The 19213-nt window shown below is 44.7% G+C and overlaps 1 protein-coding gene across 2 annotated transcripts in view; it reads right to left on the bottom strand.

Moving 5' to 3' along the window:
- Positions 1-2949: 2949 nt before the first annotated feature.
- Positions 2950-19213, bottom strand: part of col8a1a (collagen, type VIII, alpha 1a) — a 73556-nt gene continuing 57292 nt past the window's right edge. The window contains exons 2-3 of one of the 2 annotated variants that reach the window (XM_041883145.2): positions 6925-7258; positions 2950-6699 (exon numbers count right to left, since the gene is read on the bottom strand). In XM_041883145.2, the coding sequence (XP_041739079.2) occupies positions 4745-6699; positions 6925-7255 (2286 nt within the window). In that variant the 5' untranslated portion in view covers positions 7256-7258 and the 3' untranslated portion in view covers positions 2950-4744. The remainder of the gene's footprint in view (positions 6700-6924; positions 7259-19213) is intronic. The other variant, XM_041883146.2, reaches the window with a different exon arrangement.

Here is a 19213-nt window from a genome sequence, read left to right on the forward strand (position 1 = left end):
CAGTACTTTGTTGAAGCACCGTTGGCAGCGACTACAGCCTAGAGTCTTCTTGGGTATGTACCTACAAGCTTGGCACACCTGTATTTGGGGAGTTTCTCCCATTCTTCTCTGCAGATCCTCTCAAGCTCTGTCAGGTTGGATGGGGAGTGTTGCTGCACAGCTATTCTCAGGTCTCTCCAGAGATGTTGATCGGGTTCAAGTCCAGGCTCTGGCTGGGCCACTCAAGGACATTCAGAGACTTGTCCCGAAGACACTCCTGCGTTGTCTTGGATGTGTGCTTAGGGTCATTGTCCTGTTGGAAGGTGAACCTTCACCCCTGAGGTCCTGAGCGCTCTGGAGCACGTTTTCATCAAGGATCTCTCTGTACTTTGCTCCGTTCATCTTTGCCTCGATCCTGACTAGTCTCCCAGTCCCTGCCACTGAAAAACATCCCCACAGCATGATGCTGCCACCACCATGCTTCACCGTAGGGATGGTGCCAGATGTCCTCCAGACGTGACGCTTGGCATTCAGACCAAAGAGTTCAATCTTGGTTTCATCAGACCAGAGAATCTTGTTTCTCATGGTCTGAGAGTCTTTAAGTGCCTTTTGACAAACTCCAAGCGGACTGTCATGTGCCTTTTACTGAGGAGTGGCTTCCGTCTGGCCACTCTAAAGGCCTGATTGGTGGAGTGCTGCAGAGATGGTTGTCCTTCTGGAAGATTCTCCCATCTCCATCGAGGAACTCTAGAGCACTGTCAGAGTGACCATCGGGTTCTTGGTCACCTCCCTGACCAAGGGCCTTCTCCCCCGATTGCTCAGTTTGGCCAGGTGGCCAGCTCTAGGAAGAGTCTTGGTGGTTCCAAACTTCTTCCATTTAAGAATAATGGCGGCCACTGTGTTCTTGGGGACCTTCAATGCTGTAGACATTTTTTGGTACCCTTCCCCAGATCTTTGCTTCGTCACAATCCTGTCTCGGAGCTCTACGGACAATTCCTTTGACCTCATGGCTTGGTTTTTGCTCTGACATGCACTGTCAACTGTGGGACCTTATATAGACAGGTGTGTGCCTTTCCAAATCATGTCCAATCAATTGAATTTACCACAGGTGGACTCCTATCAAGTTGTAGAAACATCTCAAAGATGATCAATGGAAACAGGATGCACCTGAGCTCAATTTTGAGTCTCATAGCAAAGGGTCTGAATACTTATGTAAATAAGGTATTTCCATTTTTTTATTTAATTAAATGTGCAAAAATTCTAAAAACCTGTTTTCACTTTGTCATTATGGGGTATTGTGTGTGGATTGCTGAGGATTTGTATGTGTTTAATACATTTTAGAATAAGGCTGTAAAGTAACAAAATGTGGAAAAAGTCAAGGGGTCTGAATACTTTCCGAAGGCACTGTATATATGTATTTCACTGTGACCTGCTGCTGCTGACTATCAGGCAGTGAGCAGGCTGTAACTGAGTGAGTGAATTGTGGAGAGGGGGAGGGCCGGAGGGGTGTGTGTGCTTTGAGAGCACTGGTTGAGAGAGTGCTACCGCAGAGGCGGCTCAGTCACGGAGACAGAGTAGCACGCGCACACGTCGTGTACCAGTTGTAGGTAGGCTATTTAACTCGACACCCTTTTTCCATAAAACATATTAACGCGTTAGAACTGATGTAACGGCGACAAAGCATTGGAAAATGACTTTAGGCGCACTAGAGCTCTTTAGATAAATTCACTCAGAGGTGGTTAAAATCAACCGCATTCTAATGTCGACTTTTCTTATGGATAACAGTATCAAGCTAGGTTTTTACTCATGCTGAGTTCTAGGGGTTCTGGAGCGCTACGCGAGTAGAAATTTGAAATGGAAGTTATGGAACTCCCTCGCGTGCTTGTATTATGGGAAAAAGTCCGCAATGAAAATGACATTAAATGTGGAGCATGATAGGCTACATTTGCATCTGTTGGCCATCAAGTAGGCTATACATTTATATGCTATTGCAGGCTACTGTAGTCTACCGTTTGATACAATACATATATATATATATATTGAAATTACGATATCACTGAGTCATTGCAAATCAATTTGTGTCACTTGTGTAGCCTACCTGGACCTGGCAAACTGATGTAATAAATAGCCTATAACTCAGTTTGTTGTTGTAGCCTTGTGTTATGATGCAATTATTAATGGCCATGTTTAGTTAATTAAATTGGAAGTTATCAATTGTGATAATCGTAGCTCGGCATAATAAAAACAGGGTGAATAGATGACAGTGACATGTGTTGCACGCATGCGCGGAACATCAGTCGCAGCATCCCTTTTTTTTCACTGAGCTTTTTCTCGCAGCATCCTTTTCGAGACTTCTCGAGACTGGTCCATTGATTATTTGGGCTGCATCGGAAACATATGAACTGTTGTTAAGAAACCAAAACATGTGTTTTTGGGGTTTTGCGGAAAAAGAAAGCACCTCTTATAACGAGGAAATACATGTACATGCCCCTATAGATGTGCCTGAAAACTATAGGATGAATCTAAGAAATAATATACTATTTTAATAGTAATCTGAACGAGTCAAGGTACAGTAGCCTATCTGTCTGACAGCACAGTTTCCTCATCTCTTCGCCATATGGTATATCCAGTCAGCTGCAATATGATCATGACTATAATTAATGACTGCATTATTAAACCAGAGCATATTTACTGTAGCCTAGATCAGGAGCAAGTACAATTAGTTTATTACATTTGGACTGGTGAACTGCACTTATCTGATGTGCACTTATTATGGTCACACAATAAAATAATAGCTGTCTTGATATACACTGAGTGTACAAAACATTAAGAACACCTTCCTAATATTCACCATCAATTCGTCAAGTGACATCAGTAAGGGATCATAGCTTTCACCTTGATTCACTTGGTCTATTTTATGGAAAGAGCATAATGTTCATAATGCTTTGTATACTCAGTGTATGTTGAAAAAATAGTAACAAATGACCTTCTAGTTAAATCATCTTTATTTTTTAAAGTAACAACATCAACAGTATAACAGTAAAAACAGAAAAACTCAGGGTTTCTTTTGGTTTACTGAATATTTAGCACCATGGGCTCAAATAAAGAAAGAAAACTGAATTAATATCTGGAGTCAATTTTCTCAAATGTTTTTTGTAATTACATAGGCCCCCTTTCCACCTTTGCACATTTAAAATCAGGAGGTCAGTATTCAAAATAATACATTATAGTGACAAATGCTGCAGGATATTTTTGGTTATCAGTCTCCATCAAGCCTACTGTGCTGGGGCCCTGGGGGGTAGAAGGGTAGGGGCGGGGGAGATGGGTGAGGTAAGGGTAGAGGGCTGAGTTATAGGGACATATGTGTGGGGGAGGGGGAGAGGGAGGGGCATGCAGGAAGGCATTTTCTTTTGACATTCTATTCTTTGTCTTTATTCTTTGGGCTCCACAAGGAAACCTTATTCCATAAGTCTCCTCACTAACTCATGGTTTGGTTTGGCCATCATGTTCTCTGATTGACATCAAAGTATTTATTATTCTTCAATCTTAACCTCCACATAGAGTACCTATAATCAGATTATTTAAATTCTGTACTGCTGAGCCAAGAGGGATTACACACCTTTTCCCAACGTTCATTCAATTAGCTTATTCAAATGTTATTCAAAAGAATCACAATTGATTATCAATTTATCTCTTACTTAGAGAAAAGTATAGGCCCCTCTAAATGAGGGTCTGGGTCTTGGTCAAACTTTTTTCATACATCTGTCAGTATAACACTACTGCTTTATTCAGCTGACAACCAACACATACAGTACAGCAAGAAAAGGGTTTGTAATGACAGCAGTGGTCTTCATAATTCTGGGTACAACAGTGTCTGTTGGAGCATTATTCTTTGCTTGCCACAAGAGGCATTGCTTTGCACAACACTAATACACCCATAATACATGATATTGCCATCCATTTAATGCAACAAAATCACCTCTTTAAACTTCACAGATGATGCTTGTCTGCAAAAGTTAAAGAATCAACCAAATCAACCAAAAACATAACAAGAAAGTTACGCAACAAACTAAAACGTGACATAAACCATTGCACCACTTTATTTGAATCTTGAACTCTATTGGTTTTCAGTTACCTTTCTATAAGTACCGTTATACAACATTTCAGGTGCCATTTTACTAGGCATTCAATTTGTTTTCTTTAGTAAAAAAAAAAGTTTTTCAATTTACATTCTTTGCCACAGTTTAATTGATGGCTGCTGCCAGTTTGCAAAGGAACATGTAGGGGCTTGGGAAAACACATGGTACTCTGTGGCAATACAAGAGCTTTATCTCTTTCTTCTACTGAGTTTCCACATCAGCCTGTGCTGCACTTTAAATTAAACTGATACATACATATAACTACATTTCACAATATGTGAACCCTATTGATGTAATGGCATCTTTTAATGCAGTGTTGTAACATTGTGACAAGTCATAAGAGCAGTAGATAGATACATAAATTGTTGTACCCCAACATAAATGGCTATAAAAACTGCATATATGTACACTCACACACACACACACACACACTCCTCTCTCAGATTTTCCCGGGGACGGTCCGACGCTTCCTCCCATCACTTACGATCTCAACAACATCGATCTCAACAGATAGTTGATGTTTAAAAAAAATGCGATCAATTTAAAGACTTCTATAACCAATGTTTAAATTTCTCCAACATTTTCTCTCTCTGTCACTGTCTCTTCCTCTCTATAGTTTTGTGTTGTTACATGGGGTACAACAAGTACCCAGAGAAGGATGAGTGGACGTATTGGCCAGCGTATAGTCCTGCGGCCTGGTCCGAGGGTAGCTGGAGGTACACAGTGTCCCCGGGCTGTAGAGGTAACACTGCGCTCCCCGATGCCTGATCCAGGAAGCCCTTCTTATACTCGTCATACGTGTACATCACAGGCTCATCGTTCCTCATCAGCGCCACCCACACATTGGCCCCTTTGCAGTGGACGTGGTAGGCAAAGTAGTAGATCCCGGGCATGTCGCAAGTGAACACGCCTGTCTGGGGGTTGTAGTTCTGACGGCCGTTGTACAGGATCTTGTCGAACACCACAGGCGTGCCCACTGGTGGGAAGGGCGTGGTCACCAGAGCCGTGAACGCGGGCATCTCCAGGCCGTTAGCGCCCATCACCTCTCCGCCGTTTCCTCCGTATTTGCCCTTCTTGCCATAGCCGGCAGTCTTGACTCCGTCCAGCCCAGGAGGAATACCCATCTCAGGGAGGACTGCTCCCATGTTAGGGGAGAGGGCGGGGGGTCCGGGAGGGCCTGGGGGACCAGGTAGACCTGGCTGGCCAGGGTTTCCTGGTGGTCCTCCAGGACCTTCTTTACCTGGAGGTCCAAGAGGACCAGGGACACCGGGGTTTCCCTTACCCTCAACGCCGGGAAGACCAGGTAATCCGCTGTCACCTTTAGACCCAGGGGCACCAGGAGGTCCGATCGGCCCACCTGCACCTCCCAGACCTGGAATGCCCTTAGGGCCTTGGGGACCCTTGTCGCCTGGAAGTCCTCCCTCTCCCTTTGGCCCGGATAGGCCTGGAATGCCAGGGGCACCTGGTAACCCTTTGTGTCCGCCTTCCCCCTGGGGTCCTACAGGCCCAGCGGGACCCCTTGGCCCTGGCTCTCCTCCATCTCCAGGGAAGCCGTTCTGACCAGGCAGTCCAGGAGGACCAGGCTCACCCTGGCCACCTGGCAGCCCCTTATTACCTCCCTCTCCAGCCTCTCCTTTTGGCCCTGGTTGACCCAGACCTCCAGGGGGTCCCATAGGGCCAGGGGGACCAGCTGGTCCGATTGTTCCAGGCGGTCCAAGCACACCGGGAAGTCCTCCATGGCCTTTGTCTCCCTTTGGTCCTGGGCCTCCGGGCATCCCACCCATCCCTTTATCTCCCTTGGGTCCTGGGAATCCGGGTTTTCCGAATCCGGGCAATCCAGGCTTCCCCGGGAAACCTGGAGGGCCTGGGTGCCCTTTCCCACCGGGCATGCCTGGTTGTCCCGGTAGACCATTCTGGCCTGGTTTTCCCTGGCCTGGCAGCCCTGGTGGACCGGTCTCTCCGCCCTCTCCTGTTGGTCCAGCCAGCCCCTCCTCTCCAGGCGGGCCTGGTTTCCCTGGTCCTCCTGGTGGCCCCGGTAAGCCATTCATTCCAGGCTTGCCCACGCCGGGCATCCCTCCCTGGCCTGGAGGTCCAGGGGGTCCTACTGGCCCTTTGTGGCCTGGCTGTCCTGGCTGTCCAATTCCCTTGTCACCCTTGGGTCCTGGTAATCCTGGTAGTCCCGGCAGGCCCTTATGTCCTGGCTCTCCTTTGGGTCCTGGTTGTCCTGGCAACCCCCCAACCCCTGGTTTTCCTATCCCCGGCAAACCTGGAGGACCAGGGGGGCCCTGAGTCCCTGGCTGCCCCATTTGACCCTCTCCACCACTGGGGCCCAGCTCTCCAGGTACTCCCGGCTCTCCCATGCCACCTGGCTTGCCTGGAATTCCCGGGAGTCCTGGTTTGCCTACACCAGGGAATCCTGGGGGACCAGCGGGGCCTGGTTTTCCTTCAACTCCTGGCTGTCCTTCCCCAGGAGGTCCTGGTGGCCCAGCGGGTCCCTCAGGTCCCGGAGGCCCAGCTGGGCCCTGCTCTCCTGGCAGGCCTCCAGGGAGACCTCCTGCTGCCCCACTGGGGATGGTCTGACCTGTAGGGGATAAGATGTCCATTCAGTCTAAACATTGCAAGATGGCAGTCATAATACAAAATTCAGTACAAGAGCAAAATGAGGTACAATCTGCGTGTGTGTGTGTTTGTGTGTGTGTCCTAACTAGAGTTAGGTTAGGTAATGAACATTGAAGATTTACATAATCTCAACATAAACAACATGCTATTGGCCTACTCCATACTAGAGATTGCCATTCGGTCTCACCTTTGTCCTGTCCACCGTTGACTACCCCACCTTTACGGGGGTACTCCTTGCCCATGTGCATGGGCATCTGGGGGATCTCTTTTCTGTACTGGGGGTACTGCATGTGGGGCATCTCCTTGCCTGGCCACTGCTGCTGTGGGTGCTGCTCTTTGCCGCCCATGCCAATGTGGGACAAGTGTGGCATAGGCTGGTGCTGCTGGGGGTGCTGCTGGGGGTGCTGCTGGTGCTGCTTGTGTCCGTAGTATGCCCCCGCGTGGACGAGAGGTAGTATTGCAAGCTGAAGCAAAGCCACAAGGAGAGGGAGAGGGGCTGAGAGGGAAGGCACAGCCATGGCCTGGGGAAGACAGCAGAGGAGAACTCTGTTAGACAATCATTTAATTGATCAATTGATTAAAAAGTCTAATTCACAGTCAGTATGTATTTTTCAACCAAATACGAAGTCAAACATACATATATGACAATAAAATACTTGCCATATGGCTGGAACTATGAAAGCTTTTCCCAATAGAAAGGGATTCATACCCTGATACACCTTTGCATTGCTCTGGCTCCACCTGCTGGACACTAAATAGCAATGCATTACAACGACAGTGCAGCCCACAGCTGACAACAACCAGTCACTCAACACTCAACCATGGGCCAGCCTTTTTAAACCATAGAAAATGAACAAAAAGTATATATTGCAAGATGTGGTAATCTTACAACAACACTGCTAACTGACTACATTTACATTTCACAGACACTCTTATCCAGAGCGACTTACAGTACTGAGTGCATACATTTTAATACTATTTTTGTACTGGTCCCCCGTGGGAATCGAACCCACAACCCTGGCGCTTGCCATGCTCTACCAACTGAGATACACTGGACCTAGGCAGACCGCAGACCGTTGGCTCCCACAATGTTTCCAGTGCTGTTGCCTAGGGTTGGGTTTATGAGACTACTAACTGACTGAGCTTTCAAACAGCTGACGGAGCAAAATGACAAAATGACTAATAGCCCTGTTATCAGACAAATGATCAGACAAACGATCTGACAAGGACATTTATACTTGACATGAAAGCTTCTGAAAAAACCTACCAGATCAGAATAAAACACAAATGCTTTTCAGCCTACAAGTCACACCAGAAAAAAAGCAGTAAACATTTTACTCAAGATAGGGAGGTCAGAAAATAAAGTATTCTCTGTTATTTCATAAAATAATGAATCATATAATGTGGCTGTTTTTGGCTAGCCCTTTGATGTGTCTCTGACCTTCTACTTTGAACCCTCCCAGATGTTCCTAGGAAATGAGGGTGCTCCATCAAGACCCAGCTACAGCATGGCAAAGAGCGTCAGGACTGAAACTGGGAGATGGTGTTTCTTGGCTTTGGTCCTCTTTTGTGTTACTGTAGCCAATTACATTTTAACGCATTAAAACACAGTTAAAATTCCAATGCTAATGTTTGAGTTTGACTGTAATAGTAAGGATTGTGTGAGAAGTAATACTAATTGATTGGTATGCAGTCTCAGAAATATGTTGTTAGAGTGATGTACTTACAAAGGCTTGGAATTTACGAGAATGCCATTGAAATTACTGAATATATTGTCACTTACTGTAGTTTGACTGTTTGATCTCTCTCTCTCTCTCTCTCTCTCTCTCTCTCTCTCTATATATATATATATATATATATATAACTGTATATATATATATATATACAGTTGAAGTTGGAAGTTTACATACACTTAGGTTGGAGTCATTAAACTTGTTTTTCAACCACTCCACAAATTTCTTGTTAACAAACTATAGTTTTGGCAAGTCGGTTAGGACATCTAATTTGTGCATGACACAAGTAATTTTTCCAACAATTGTTTACAGACAGATTATTTCACTTATAATTCACAGTATCACAATTCCAATGGGTCAGAAGTTCACATACACTAAGATGACTGTGCCTTTAAACAGCTTGGAAAAGTCCAGAAAATGATGTCATGGCTTTAGAAGCTTCTGATAGGCTAATTGACATAATTGTAGTCAATTGGAGGTGTACCTGTGGATGTATTTCAAGGCCTACCTTCAAACTCAGTGCCTCTTTGCTTGACATCATGGAAAAATCAAAAGAAATCAGTCAAGACCTCAGAATTTTTTTTGTAGACCTCCACAAGTTTGGTTCATCCTTGGGAGCAATTACCAAACGCCTGAAGGTACCACTTTCATCTGTACAAACAATAGTACGCAAGTATAAACACCATGGGACCACGCAGCCGTCATACCGCTCAGGAAGGAGACGCGTTCTGTCTCCTAGAGATGAACGTACTTTGGTGCGAAAAGTGCAAATCAATCCCAGAACAACAGAGATGCTGGAGGAAACAGGTACAAAAGTATCTATATCCACAGTAAAACGAGTCCTATATCGACATAACCTGAAAGGCCGCTCAGCAAGGAAGAAGCCACTGCTCCAAAACCGCCATAAAAAGCCAGTCTACGGTTTGCAACTTCACATGGGGACAAAGATCGTACTTTTTGGAGAAATGTCCTCTGGTCTGATGAAACAAAAATAAAACTGTTTGGCCATAATGACCATCGTTATGTTTGGAGGAAAAAGGGGAAGGCTTGCAAGTCGAAGAACACCATCCCAACCGTGAAGCATGGGGGTGGCAGCATCATGCTGTGGGGGTGCTTTGCTGCAGGAGGGACTGGTGCACTTCACAAAATAGATGGCATCATGAGGAAGGAAAATTATGTGGATATATTGAAGCAACATCTCAAGACATCAGTCAGGAAGTTAAAGCATGGTCGCAAATGGGTCTTCCAAATGGACAATGACCCCAAGCATACTTCGAAAGTTGTGGCAAAATGGTTTAAGGACAACAAACTCAAGGTATTGGAGTGGCCATCACAAAGCCCTGACCTCAATCCTGTAGAAATTTTGTGGGCAGAACTGAAAAAGCATGTGCGAGCAAGGAGGCCTAGAAACAAGAACACCATCCCAACCGTGAAGCATGGAGGTGGAAACATCATTCTTTGGGGATGCTTTTCTGCAAAGGGGACAGGACGACTGCACCGTATTGAGGGGAGGATGGATGGGGCCATGTATCGCGAGATCTTGGCCAACAACCTCCTTCCCTCAGTAAGAGCATTGAAGATGGGTCGTGGCTGGGTCTTCCAGCATGACAACGACCTGAAACACACAGCCAGGGCAACTAAGGAGTGGCTCCGTAAGAAGCATCTCAAGGTCCTGGAGTGGCCTAGCCAGTCTCCAGACCTGAACCCAATAGAAAATCTTTGGAGGGAGCTGAAAGTCCGTATTGCCCAGCGACAGCCCCGAAACCTGAAGGATCCGGAGAAGGTCTGTATGGAGGAGTGGGCCAAAATACCTGCTGCAGTGTGTGCAAACCTGGTTAAGACCTACAGGAAACGTATGATCTCTGTAATTGCAAACAAAGGTTTCTGTACCAAATATTAAGTTCTGCTTTTCTGATGTATCAAATACTTATGTCATGCAATAAAATGCAAATTAATTACTTAAAAATCATACAATGTGATTTTCTGGATTTAGATTCCGTCTCTCACAGTTGAAGTGTACCTATGATAAAAATTACAGACCTCTACATGCTTTGTAAGTAGGAAAACCTGCAAAATCGGCAGTGTATCAAATACTTGTTCTCCCCACTGTATATATATATATTTTTTCTTCTCTTTCCCTCACTGAATCCCTCTGTCACCGTCTATCCCTCACTCTGTCCCTCTCTCATACAGAACACAGAGCTCTGATGGTCCAAGTCTATACTGAAGGCTGAATACCAGTATGTTAGAGACCAGCCCTCCAAACCAAAGCATTCTACCGAGAGCTGGTCTGGCCAAAATATGCAGTAGGAATGAGTTTTCCGAGTTGGCTTGGCCAGTTAGCGAGCCAGTTCAATCCAATCAGTTGTCACAGCTGACCTTTGTGAATGAGAAATACTGATGGAAGAAGGATGGAACACATTTGTTGAAGAGGCTATTATTCTGTGTTTCTGTCTACTCATACTTACCATAGAGTGCATACTTTCTGAAGAGAAATAAATAAAAGTTGCTGTTTCTGAGGTTCTCTGGGGTTTTTACAGTATGTTTCCTGTCAAGCCTCCGAAAAACAGCAGCCTCATTTATAACACATACCATTTTACAATAGATAGGCTACTATTTCAAAGTCATGCACAAGATTCAACCACAGGTATGAATGATAACAGAACTACTGACATACACAAATATCTAATGCAGCAATGCAGGTCTACAGTGAGAAAAGATACTGAGGGTATGGGTAAGTCAAGTTGTAAGGGATATCCCTTCCTGGTCAGTTCATGTAGTCGTGATAAACTCCTAGCCTAACAGAGGTCCTCTTAGGTCTTCCGATGTTGGGCTGCAATGGTGACATTGTGAACAGGAGTCAACACAGATAGGGACAGGCTATCTGAGGAATGTTACACCATTCTTCCTCAAGGAAGTCCAACAATTCACATAATTTTTACAGCATCCGATCTGTGTGTGTGTGGTGCATAGGTGAAAGTGTGCGTGTGTTTGCATGTAGCAGGTTGTGCACTGCGTGTCAGTCACTCATGGGTAACTTTACAGCAGTGAAAGGTATTTATCTCACCCCAAAGCCAACCCACAGACACGCCAAGTGGAAATAGGAACACCTCACTGCCCACAACCTCCCTGACCCCGTCACTCTCCGCTTCTCTACTGATCTTGAGTTGCTTCCTCTCCTACATGTATCTGTCTGGGGCTGCTGTCTGTACATGAGAAAAACAAGAATATGTGTGTTAATGCGTATGTGCGTCTGTGTGTATTTTCTACCTTTTCATTCACATCCAGGACCCAGAAGTCCCAATGAGCAGAGCTCTGGTCCAACAAACAGAAGAGCGGTCCAACGAGGCAGACCAGACAGCCTTCTCATCTTACACTCTTTTTCTCCCCTCTGTGCATTTCCTTCTGAAAGGGTGATGCTGCTATGGTAGGACTGTATGTGTGTGTGTGTGTTTGTGTGTGTGTATGTGTGTGTGTGTGTGTGTGCGTGTGCGTGTGTCTGTGTCTGTGTGTCTGTGTATGTGTTTCTATTTGGGCTTTAAAGGCATTCCTGATCCTGTTTAGTTGTGTCTCTGGCTTGGGCCAGAGGGAGGGGATTCTGCTCTGTGGTTGGGGTTGGGTCTGGCCGGCTGGGTCTGGGAGAGGAGGGGGTAATGCTTTATTTTGCACTCCTATTTGAACTGGTATATAGTATTTACTAAGATGTTATGGCATATTATATATATATATATATATATATATATATATATATACACTGAGTGTACAAAACATTAAGGACACCTTCCTAGTTGCAACCCCCCCCCCCCCCCCCAACCCATTTTGCCCTCAGAACAGCCTACATTTGTTGGGCATGGACTCTACAAGGTGTCTTAAGCGTTCCACATGGATGCTGGCCCGTGTTGACTCCAATGATTCCCACAGCTGTGTCAAGTTGGCTGGATGTGCTTTGGGTGGTGGACCAATCTTAATAAACATGGGAAACTATTGAGTGTGAAAAACCGAGCAGCGTTTCAGTTCTTGACACAAACCGGTGCGCCTACCATACCCCGTTCAAAGGCACTTCAATATTCTGTCTTGCCTATACACCCTCTGGATGGCACACATACACAATCCATGTCTCAATTGTCTCAATACTTTAAAAATCCTTATTTAACCTGTCTCCTCCCCCTCATCTACACTGATTGAATTGGATTTAACAAGTGACATCAATAAGGGATCATAGCTTTCACCTGGATTCACCTGGTCAGTCTATGTCATGTTCTTAATGTTTTGTATACTCAGTGTATACACACTGAACAAAAATATAAACGCAACATATAAAGTGTTGGTGCATGTTCATGAGCTGAAATAAAAGATCCCAGAAAATGTCCATACTGACAAAAAGCTTATTTCGCTCATATTTTGTGCACAAATGTGTTTACATCCCTGTTAGTGAGCATTTCTCCTTTGCCAAGATAATACATCCACCTGACAGGTGTGGCATATCAAGAAGCTGATTAAACGCCATGATCAGGTGCACCTTGTGCTAGGGACAATAAAAGGACACTCTAAAATGTGCAGTTTTGTCACACAGCACAATGCCACAGATATCTCAGGTTTTGAGGGAGCGTGCAATTGGCATGCTGACTGCAGGAATGTCCACCAGAGCTGTTGCCCAATAATTGAATGTTCAATTCTCTACCATAAGCTGCCTCCAATGTCATTTTAGAGAATTTGGCAGAACGTCCGACCGGCCTCACAACTGCAGACCACGTGTATGGCGTTGTGTGGGCGAGCTGTTTGCTGATGTCAAAGTTGTGAACTGAATGCCCCATGGTGGAGGTGGGGTTATGGCATAAGCTACAGACAACGAATACAACTGCATTTTATCGATGGCAATTTGAATGCACAGAGATACCGTGACAAGATTCTGAGGCCTATTGTCGTGCCATTCATCCGCCACCATCACCTCATGTTTCAGCATGATAATGCACGGCCCCATGTAGCAAGTATCTGTCCACAATTCCTGGAAGCTGAAAATGTCCCGGTTCTTCCATGGTCTGCATACTCACCAGACATGTCACCCATTGAGCGACATGTACGACAGCATATTCCAGTTCCCGTCAATATCCAGCAACTTCGCACAGCCATTGAAGAGGAGTGGGACACCATTCCACAGGCCACTGACTGGTTTTCTGATCCACGCCCTTACTTTAAAAAAAAGGTATCTGCGACCAACAGATGCATATCTGTATTCCCGGTCATGTGAAATCAATAGATTAGGGCCTAATGAATGTATTTATTGTATTGTGGTCCTCTGTAGCTCAGCTGGTAGAGCACGGCGCTTGTAATGCCAAGGTAGTGGGTTCGATCCCCAGGACCACCCATACACAACAACAAAAAATGTATGCACGCATGACTGTAAGTCGCTTTGGATAAAAGCGTCTGCTAAATGGCATATTATTATATTTAAATTGACTGATTTCCTTACATGAACTGTAACTCAGTAAAATCTTTCAAATTGTTTCATGTCGTGTTTATATTTTTGTTCAGTATATATATAAGACAAAATATTTAAGTGCCTTTGAACGGGGTATGGTAGTAGGTGCCAGGCGCACCGGTTTGTGTCAAGAACTGCAGCACTGCAGGTTTTTTCACCCTCAACAGTTTCCGGTGTGTAACAAGAAAGGTCCATCACCTAAAGGACATCCAGCCAACTGGATATAACTGTGGGATGCATTGGAGTCAATATGGGCCAGCATCCCTGTGGAATACTTTCGACACCTTGTAGAGTCCATGCCCCGACAAATTGAGGCTGTTCTGAGGGCAAAATGGCAGAGGTCCAACTCAATATTAGGAAGGTGTTCTTAATGTTTTGTACACTCAGTGTATATATACAGTACCAGTCAAAAGTTTGAACACACCTACTCATTCAAGGGTTTTTCTTTATTTTTACTATTTTCTACTTTGTATAATAATAGTGAAGATATCAAAACTATGAAACAACACATATGGAATCATGTAGTAGCCAAAAAAGTGTTTAAAAAAATCCAAATTTATTTTATATATTTCAAAGTAGCCACCCTTTGCTTTGATGACAGTTTGCACACCTTTGTCATTCTCTCAACCAGCTTCATGAGGAATGCTTTTCCAACAGTCTTGAAGAAGTTCCCACATATGCTGAGCACTTGTTTGCTGCTTTTCCAGCACTCCATCACTCTCCTTCTTGGTCAAATAGCCCTTACACAGCCTGGAGGTGTGTTGGGTCATTGTCCTGTTGAAAAACAAATGATAGTCCCACTAAGCGCAAACCAGATGGAATGGCGTATCGCTGCAGAATGCTGTGGTAACCATGCTGGTTAAGTGTGTCTTGAATTCTAAATAAATCACAGACAGTGTCACCAGCAAAGCACCCCCACACCATCACACCTCCTCCTCCATACTTCACGGTAGGAACCACACATCGTGTTTCTTGGCCCAAGCAAATCTCTTCCTCTTATTGGTGTCCTTTAGTAGTGAATTCTTTGCAGCAATTCGACCATGAAGGCCTGATTCACGCAGTCTCCTCTGAACAGTTGATGTTGAGATGTGTCTGTTACTTGAACTCTGTGAAGCATTTATTTGGGCTGCAATCTGAGGTGCAGTTAACTCTAACGAACTTATCCTCTGCAGCAGAGGTAACTCTGGGTCTTCCTTTCCTGTGGCGGTCCTCATGAGAGCCAGTTTCATCATAGTGCTTTATGGTTTTTGCGACTGCACTTGAAGAAACTTTCAAAGTTCTTGACATTTTCCAGATTGACTGACCTTCATGTCTTAAAGTAATGATGGACTGTCATTTCTCTTTGCTTATTTGAGCTGTTCTTGCCATAATATGGACTTGGTCTTTTACCAAATAGGGCTATCTTCTGTATACCCCCCTTACCTTGTCACAACACAACTGATTGGCTCAAATGCGTTAAGAACAAAATACATTCCACAAATTAACTTTTAACAAGGCACACCTGTTAATTGAAATGCATTCCAGGTGACTACCTCATGAAGCTGGTTGAGAGAATGCCAAGAGTGTGCAAAGCTGTCATCAAAGCAAAGGGTGGCTACTTTGAAGAATCTCAAACATAAAATATACTTTGATTTGTTTAACAGTTTTTTGGTTACTACATGATGTGTTATTTCATAGTTTCGATGTCTTCACTATTACTCTACAATGTATAAAATAGTAAAATTAAAGAAAAACCCTTGAATGAGTAGGTGTGTCCAAACTTTTGACTGGTACTGTATATATATTATTTATTATAATAATAGGTTCTAGCCCCAGCCATCCAACCTCTACACACTAACACCAGCCCCTTTCCCTGCCCCATACTTATACCCATATCCAGTTGCAGACCCTTTTCCCCACAACCAACACTCAGCCTCATGCTCAGCCCCTGCCCTAGCTGTAGCTCTAGTCCCAGCCCCATACACAAGCCTCTGCTCTATAAACCAGTCCCAGTTCTATACACCAGTCCCAGTTCTATACACCAGTCCCAGTTCTAAGACCAATCCCAGTTCTATACACCAGTCCCAGTTCTATACACCAGTCCCAGTTCTATACACCAGTCCCAGTTCTAAGACCAATCCCAGTTCTATACACCAGTCCCAGTTCTATACACCAGTATTAGCTCTATAGACCAATACCGGTTATATACACCAGTCCCAGCTCTATAGACCAATCCTAGTTCTATACACCAGTCCCAACTCTATAGACCAATCCCAGTTCTATACACCAGTCCCAGTTATGTTTTTAACCCTTATTTTACCAGGTAAGTTGACCGAGACCACATTCTCATTTACAGCAACGACCTGGGGAATAGTTACAGGGGAGAGGAGGGGGGATGAATGAGCCAATAGGAAGCTGGGGATGATTAGGTGGCCATGATGGTATGAGGGCCAGATTAGGTATTTAGCCAGGACACTGGGGTTAACACCCCTACTCTTACGATAAGTATCATGGGATCTTTAGTGACGACAGAGAGTCAGGACACCTGTTTAACATCCCATCCGAAAGACGGCACCTTACACAGGGCAATGTCACCAATCACTGCCCTGGGGCATTGGGATGTTATTGTTTTTTACCAGAGGAAAGAGTGCGTCCTACTGGCCCTCCAACACCACTTCCAGCAGCATCTGGTCTTTCATCCAGGGACCGACCAGGACCAACCATGCTTACCTTCAGAGGCAAGCCAGCAGTGGGATGCAGGATGATATGCAACTGGCATTCTATACACCAGTCCCAGCACTCTCTACCAGTCCTAGCTCAAGGGAATGCTTTCTAACAATTCCTGCTCCATATCCATATGGAGGGAAAATGAGACGGGAAGAGAGCGAAAGAGGCAGAGCCAGCGAGAGAAGAGGGGAACATAATGCAGACCAAGACACATGGGTGTATGAAGAGGATGTGGTGGGTGGATGGGTGTGTTAGCGCTATAGTTTAATAGCCTAATTCAGTCCTGCTGGTTCAGTGTGTGTGTGTGTGTGTACTTGTTTTCCTACATTATCAGGACCCCAATGTCCTAACAATTCACCCGAATGTCCTGACAAGGTAGGAAAACAATAACTTTTTTGATGTTCTGAATTGGTTTAAATGCTATTTTAAGCTTAAGGGTTAGGTTTAGGGTTTTGGGGTTAAGGTTAGGGTTAGGGTTAAGGTTAGGGTTAGATTTAGGGTTTTTAGGGTTAAAGTTAGGGTTAGGGTTAAGGTTAAGGTTAGGGTTAAGGTTAAGCAGTAGGTTTAGGATTAAGGTTCAGAGTTAGGGAAAATATGATTTTTAATGGTCAAACAGTTTTACTCCCCTAAAAGTCCTGAAATTTCACGAAAATAAAGCTGTGTGTGTGTGTGCGTGTGAGTGCATGCATGTGTGAGTGTGTGTGTGAGCATATGGATCCAGTTTGGTGGAGACAGAAAAGTCTAGACTGTAATACAATAGAATGGACAGGTGGATTAAGGACACGCTCTGTTCATAGCTGCTTTTGTAGCAGAAATGGTATCTTCTGACAGATTATAGATATTCAGTTTTGGCCATCCATGCCTGGCCAGGGTCCCATTGTAAATGACACAGATGTATTTTATGTTACATTCACATTTTGGCCATTTAGCAGACTCCTGTATACAGAGTGATTTTGAGTGAGTATTCATGTAAGTAAGCTGAAACTGCTTTCCAGGACCGGGGTTGGGAGAAATGCCTTGATGCTGAGACATTTGACAGGGTCAGTTTAACTGTCACACACACTTCAAATTGCAACTCAGAGAGTAAATAGATTCAACAAAAGTTCTTAAGAGCGTGAAAGTCTTTGGGGGTTTTGTGGAGTAGGTGCAACCTTTCACGGACTTTCTAAAAGCATGCTGTGTGCAGCGACTAATCTTTCATTGCATCATACTGACAAAGGATCAACTGTACAAGGACAGCTAGAGTGTACACTGAGAAAGCATTCAAACTACCCAAAGTGATACATATTTATACATTATAAGCAGTCTGTAACTGTGTGTGTGTGTGTGCGTGTGTGTGGAAGATGGGAAACATTTTGACAACATGCCAGATACGGAACATGATTTCTGTTTAGTGTCAGACACGCCCTAACGAGTTGTCATGGAGACATCATGACAAGTCAGAGTTTGGATGGAAATACCACAAGGGTAACCATAACAACAGAAATCGGACAGGAGTTCCCAGAGTTAGCTGTCAGACACATGTAGACCTACACCATGAAACTCCTGCTCTATTGCGTAAGGTGTAGGGCAGGCAACCAACCCTTGCCTTATCAATACATGATGCAGCTTGATACCAAAACATATACGCTACGAAAGAGACCCATCATTCACTAGCATTGTCTTTAGCTGAAGGATCCACTGAATAAGCTCCTTCAGATTGCTTCTATGAAATGAATGTAAATACATTTTAATTGGGTTCGAGTAGCCTCAGACATCCAGGCTTCGCTCATGAAGTCGAGTCAATGAGACGCAATTTGGAAGGATGGCCCAGTGAGACTAGGGTTAGAGCTGTTACCCCCTCTCCACCACACTCACTCCCACATGGTTTGGTCACACTAACCTGCTATTAGCTTGTTATTAGACAAGATGGCATGGGCCCTACCCACAGCCCCCTCAGTTTGGCACTGTCTGAATGACTCCATGGTGGGTTCAGGCTGGACAAGTCTTTATGAGATCCTCCTTACCCTCACAGAGGGTCACACACACACACACACATACACACACACACACACACACACACACACACACACACAGTCGGTCAGACTGTGCTGGACGTGTTGTTTTTCACAGACACCACTCTGGTGAAGCTTGAGTGTGACTCATGAATGAATGGCATCTCCAGGAAATGTATGGGTAATACTTATTCTGGTAGGTGCCAGCCTTCGGACGCAAAGGATATTTTACAGACACCCGACAAGGCCCAAATCCCCGTCATTCGCATGAGAAAGAGACGGAGATATCATGGACGTAGGTCAGGGTGCCTTTAAGGATCCGACAGCGAGCGAGTAATCTGCCTCTTCCATCAATCCTATTAGCCAACGTACAATCATTTGAAAACAAAATGTACAACCTATGATCAAGGATATCCTACCAACGGGACATTAAAAACTGTAATATCTTATGTTTCTCCGAGTCGTGGCTGAACGACAACATGGATAACATACAGCTGGCGGGATATACACTACATCGGCAGGATAGAACGGCTGACTCCGGTAAGACAAGGGGTGGCAGTCTGT

The sequence above is a fragment of the Coregonus clupeaformis genome, chromosome 40, assembly GCF_020615455.1.
Source record: "Coregonus clupeaformis isolate EN_2021a chromosome 40, ASM2061545v1, whole genome shotgun sequence".
Classification (NCBI taxonomy): Eukaryota; Metazoa; Chordata; class Actinopteri; order Salmoniformes; family Salmonidae; genus Coregonus; species Coregonus clupeaformis.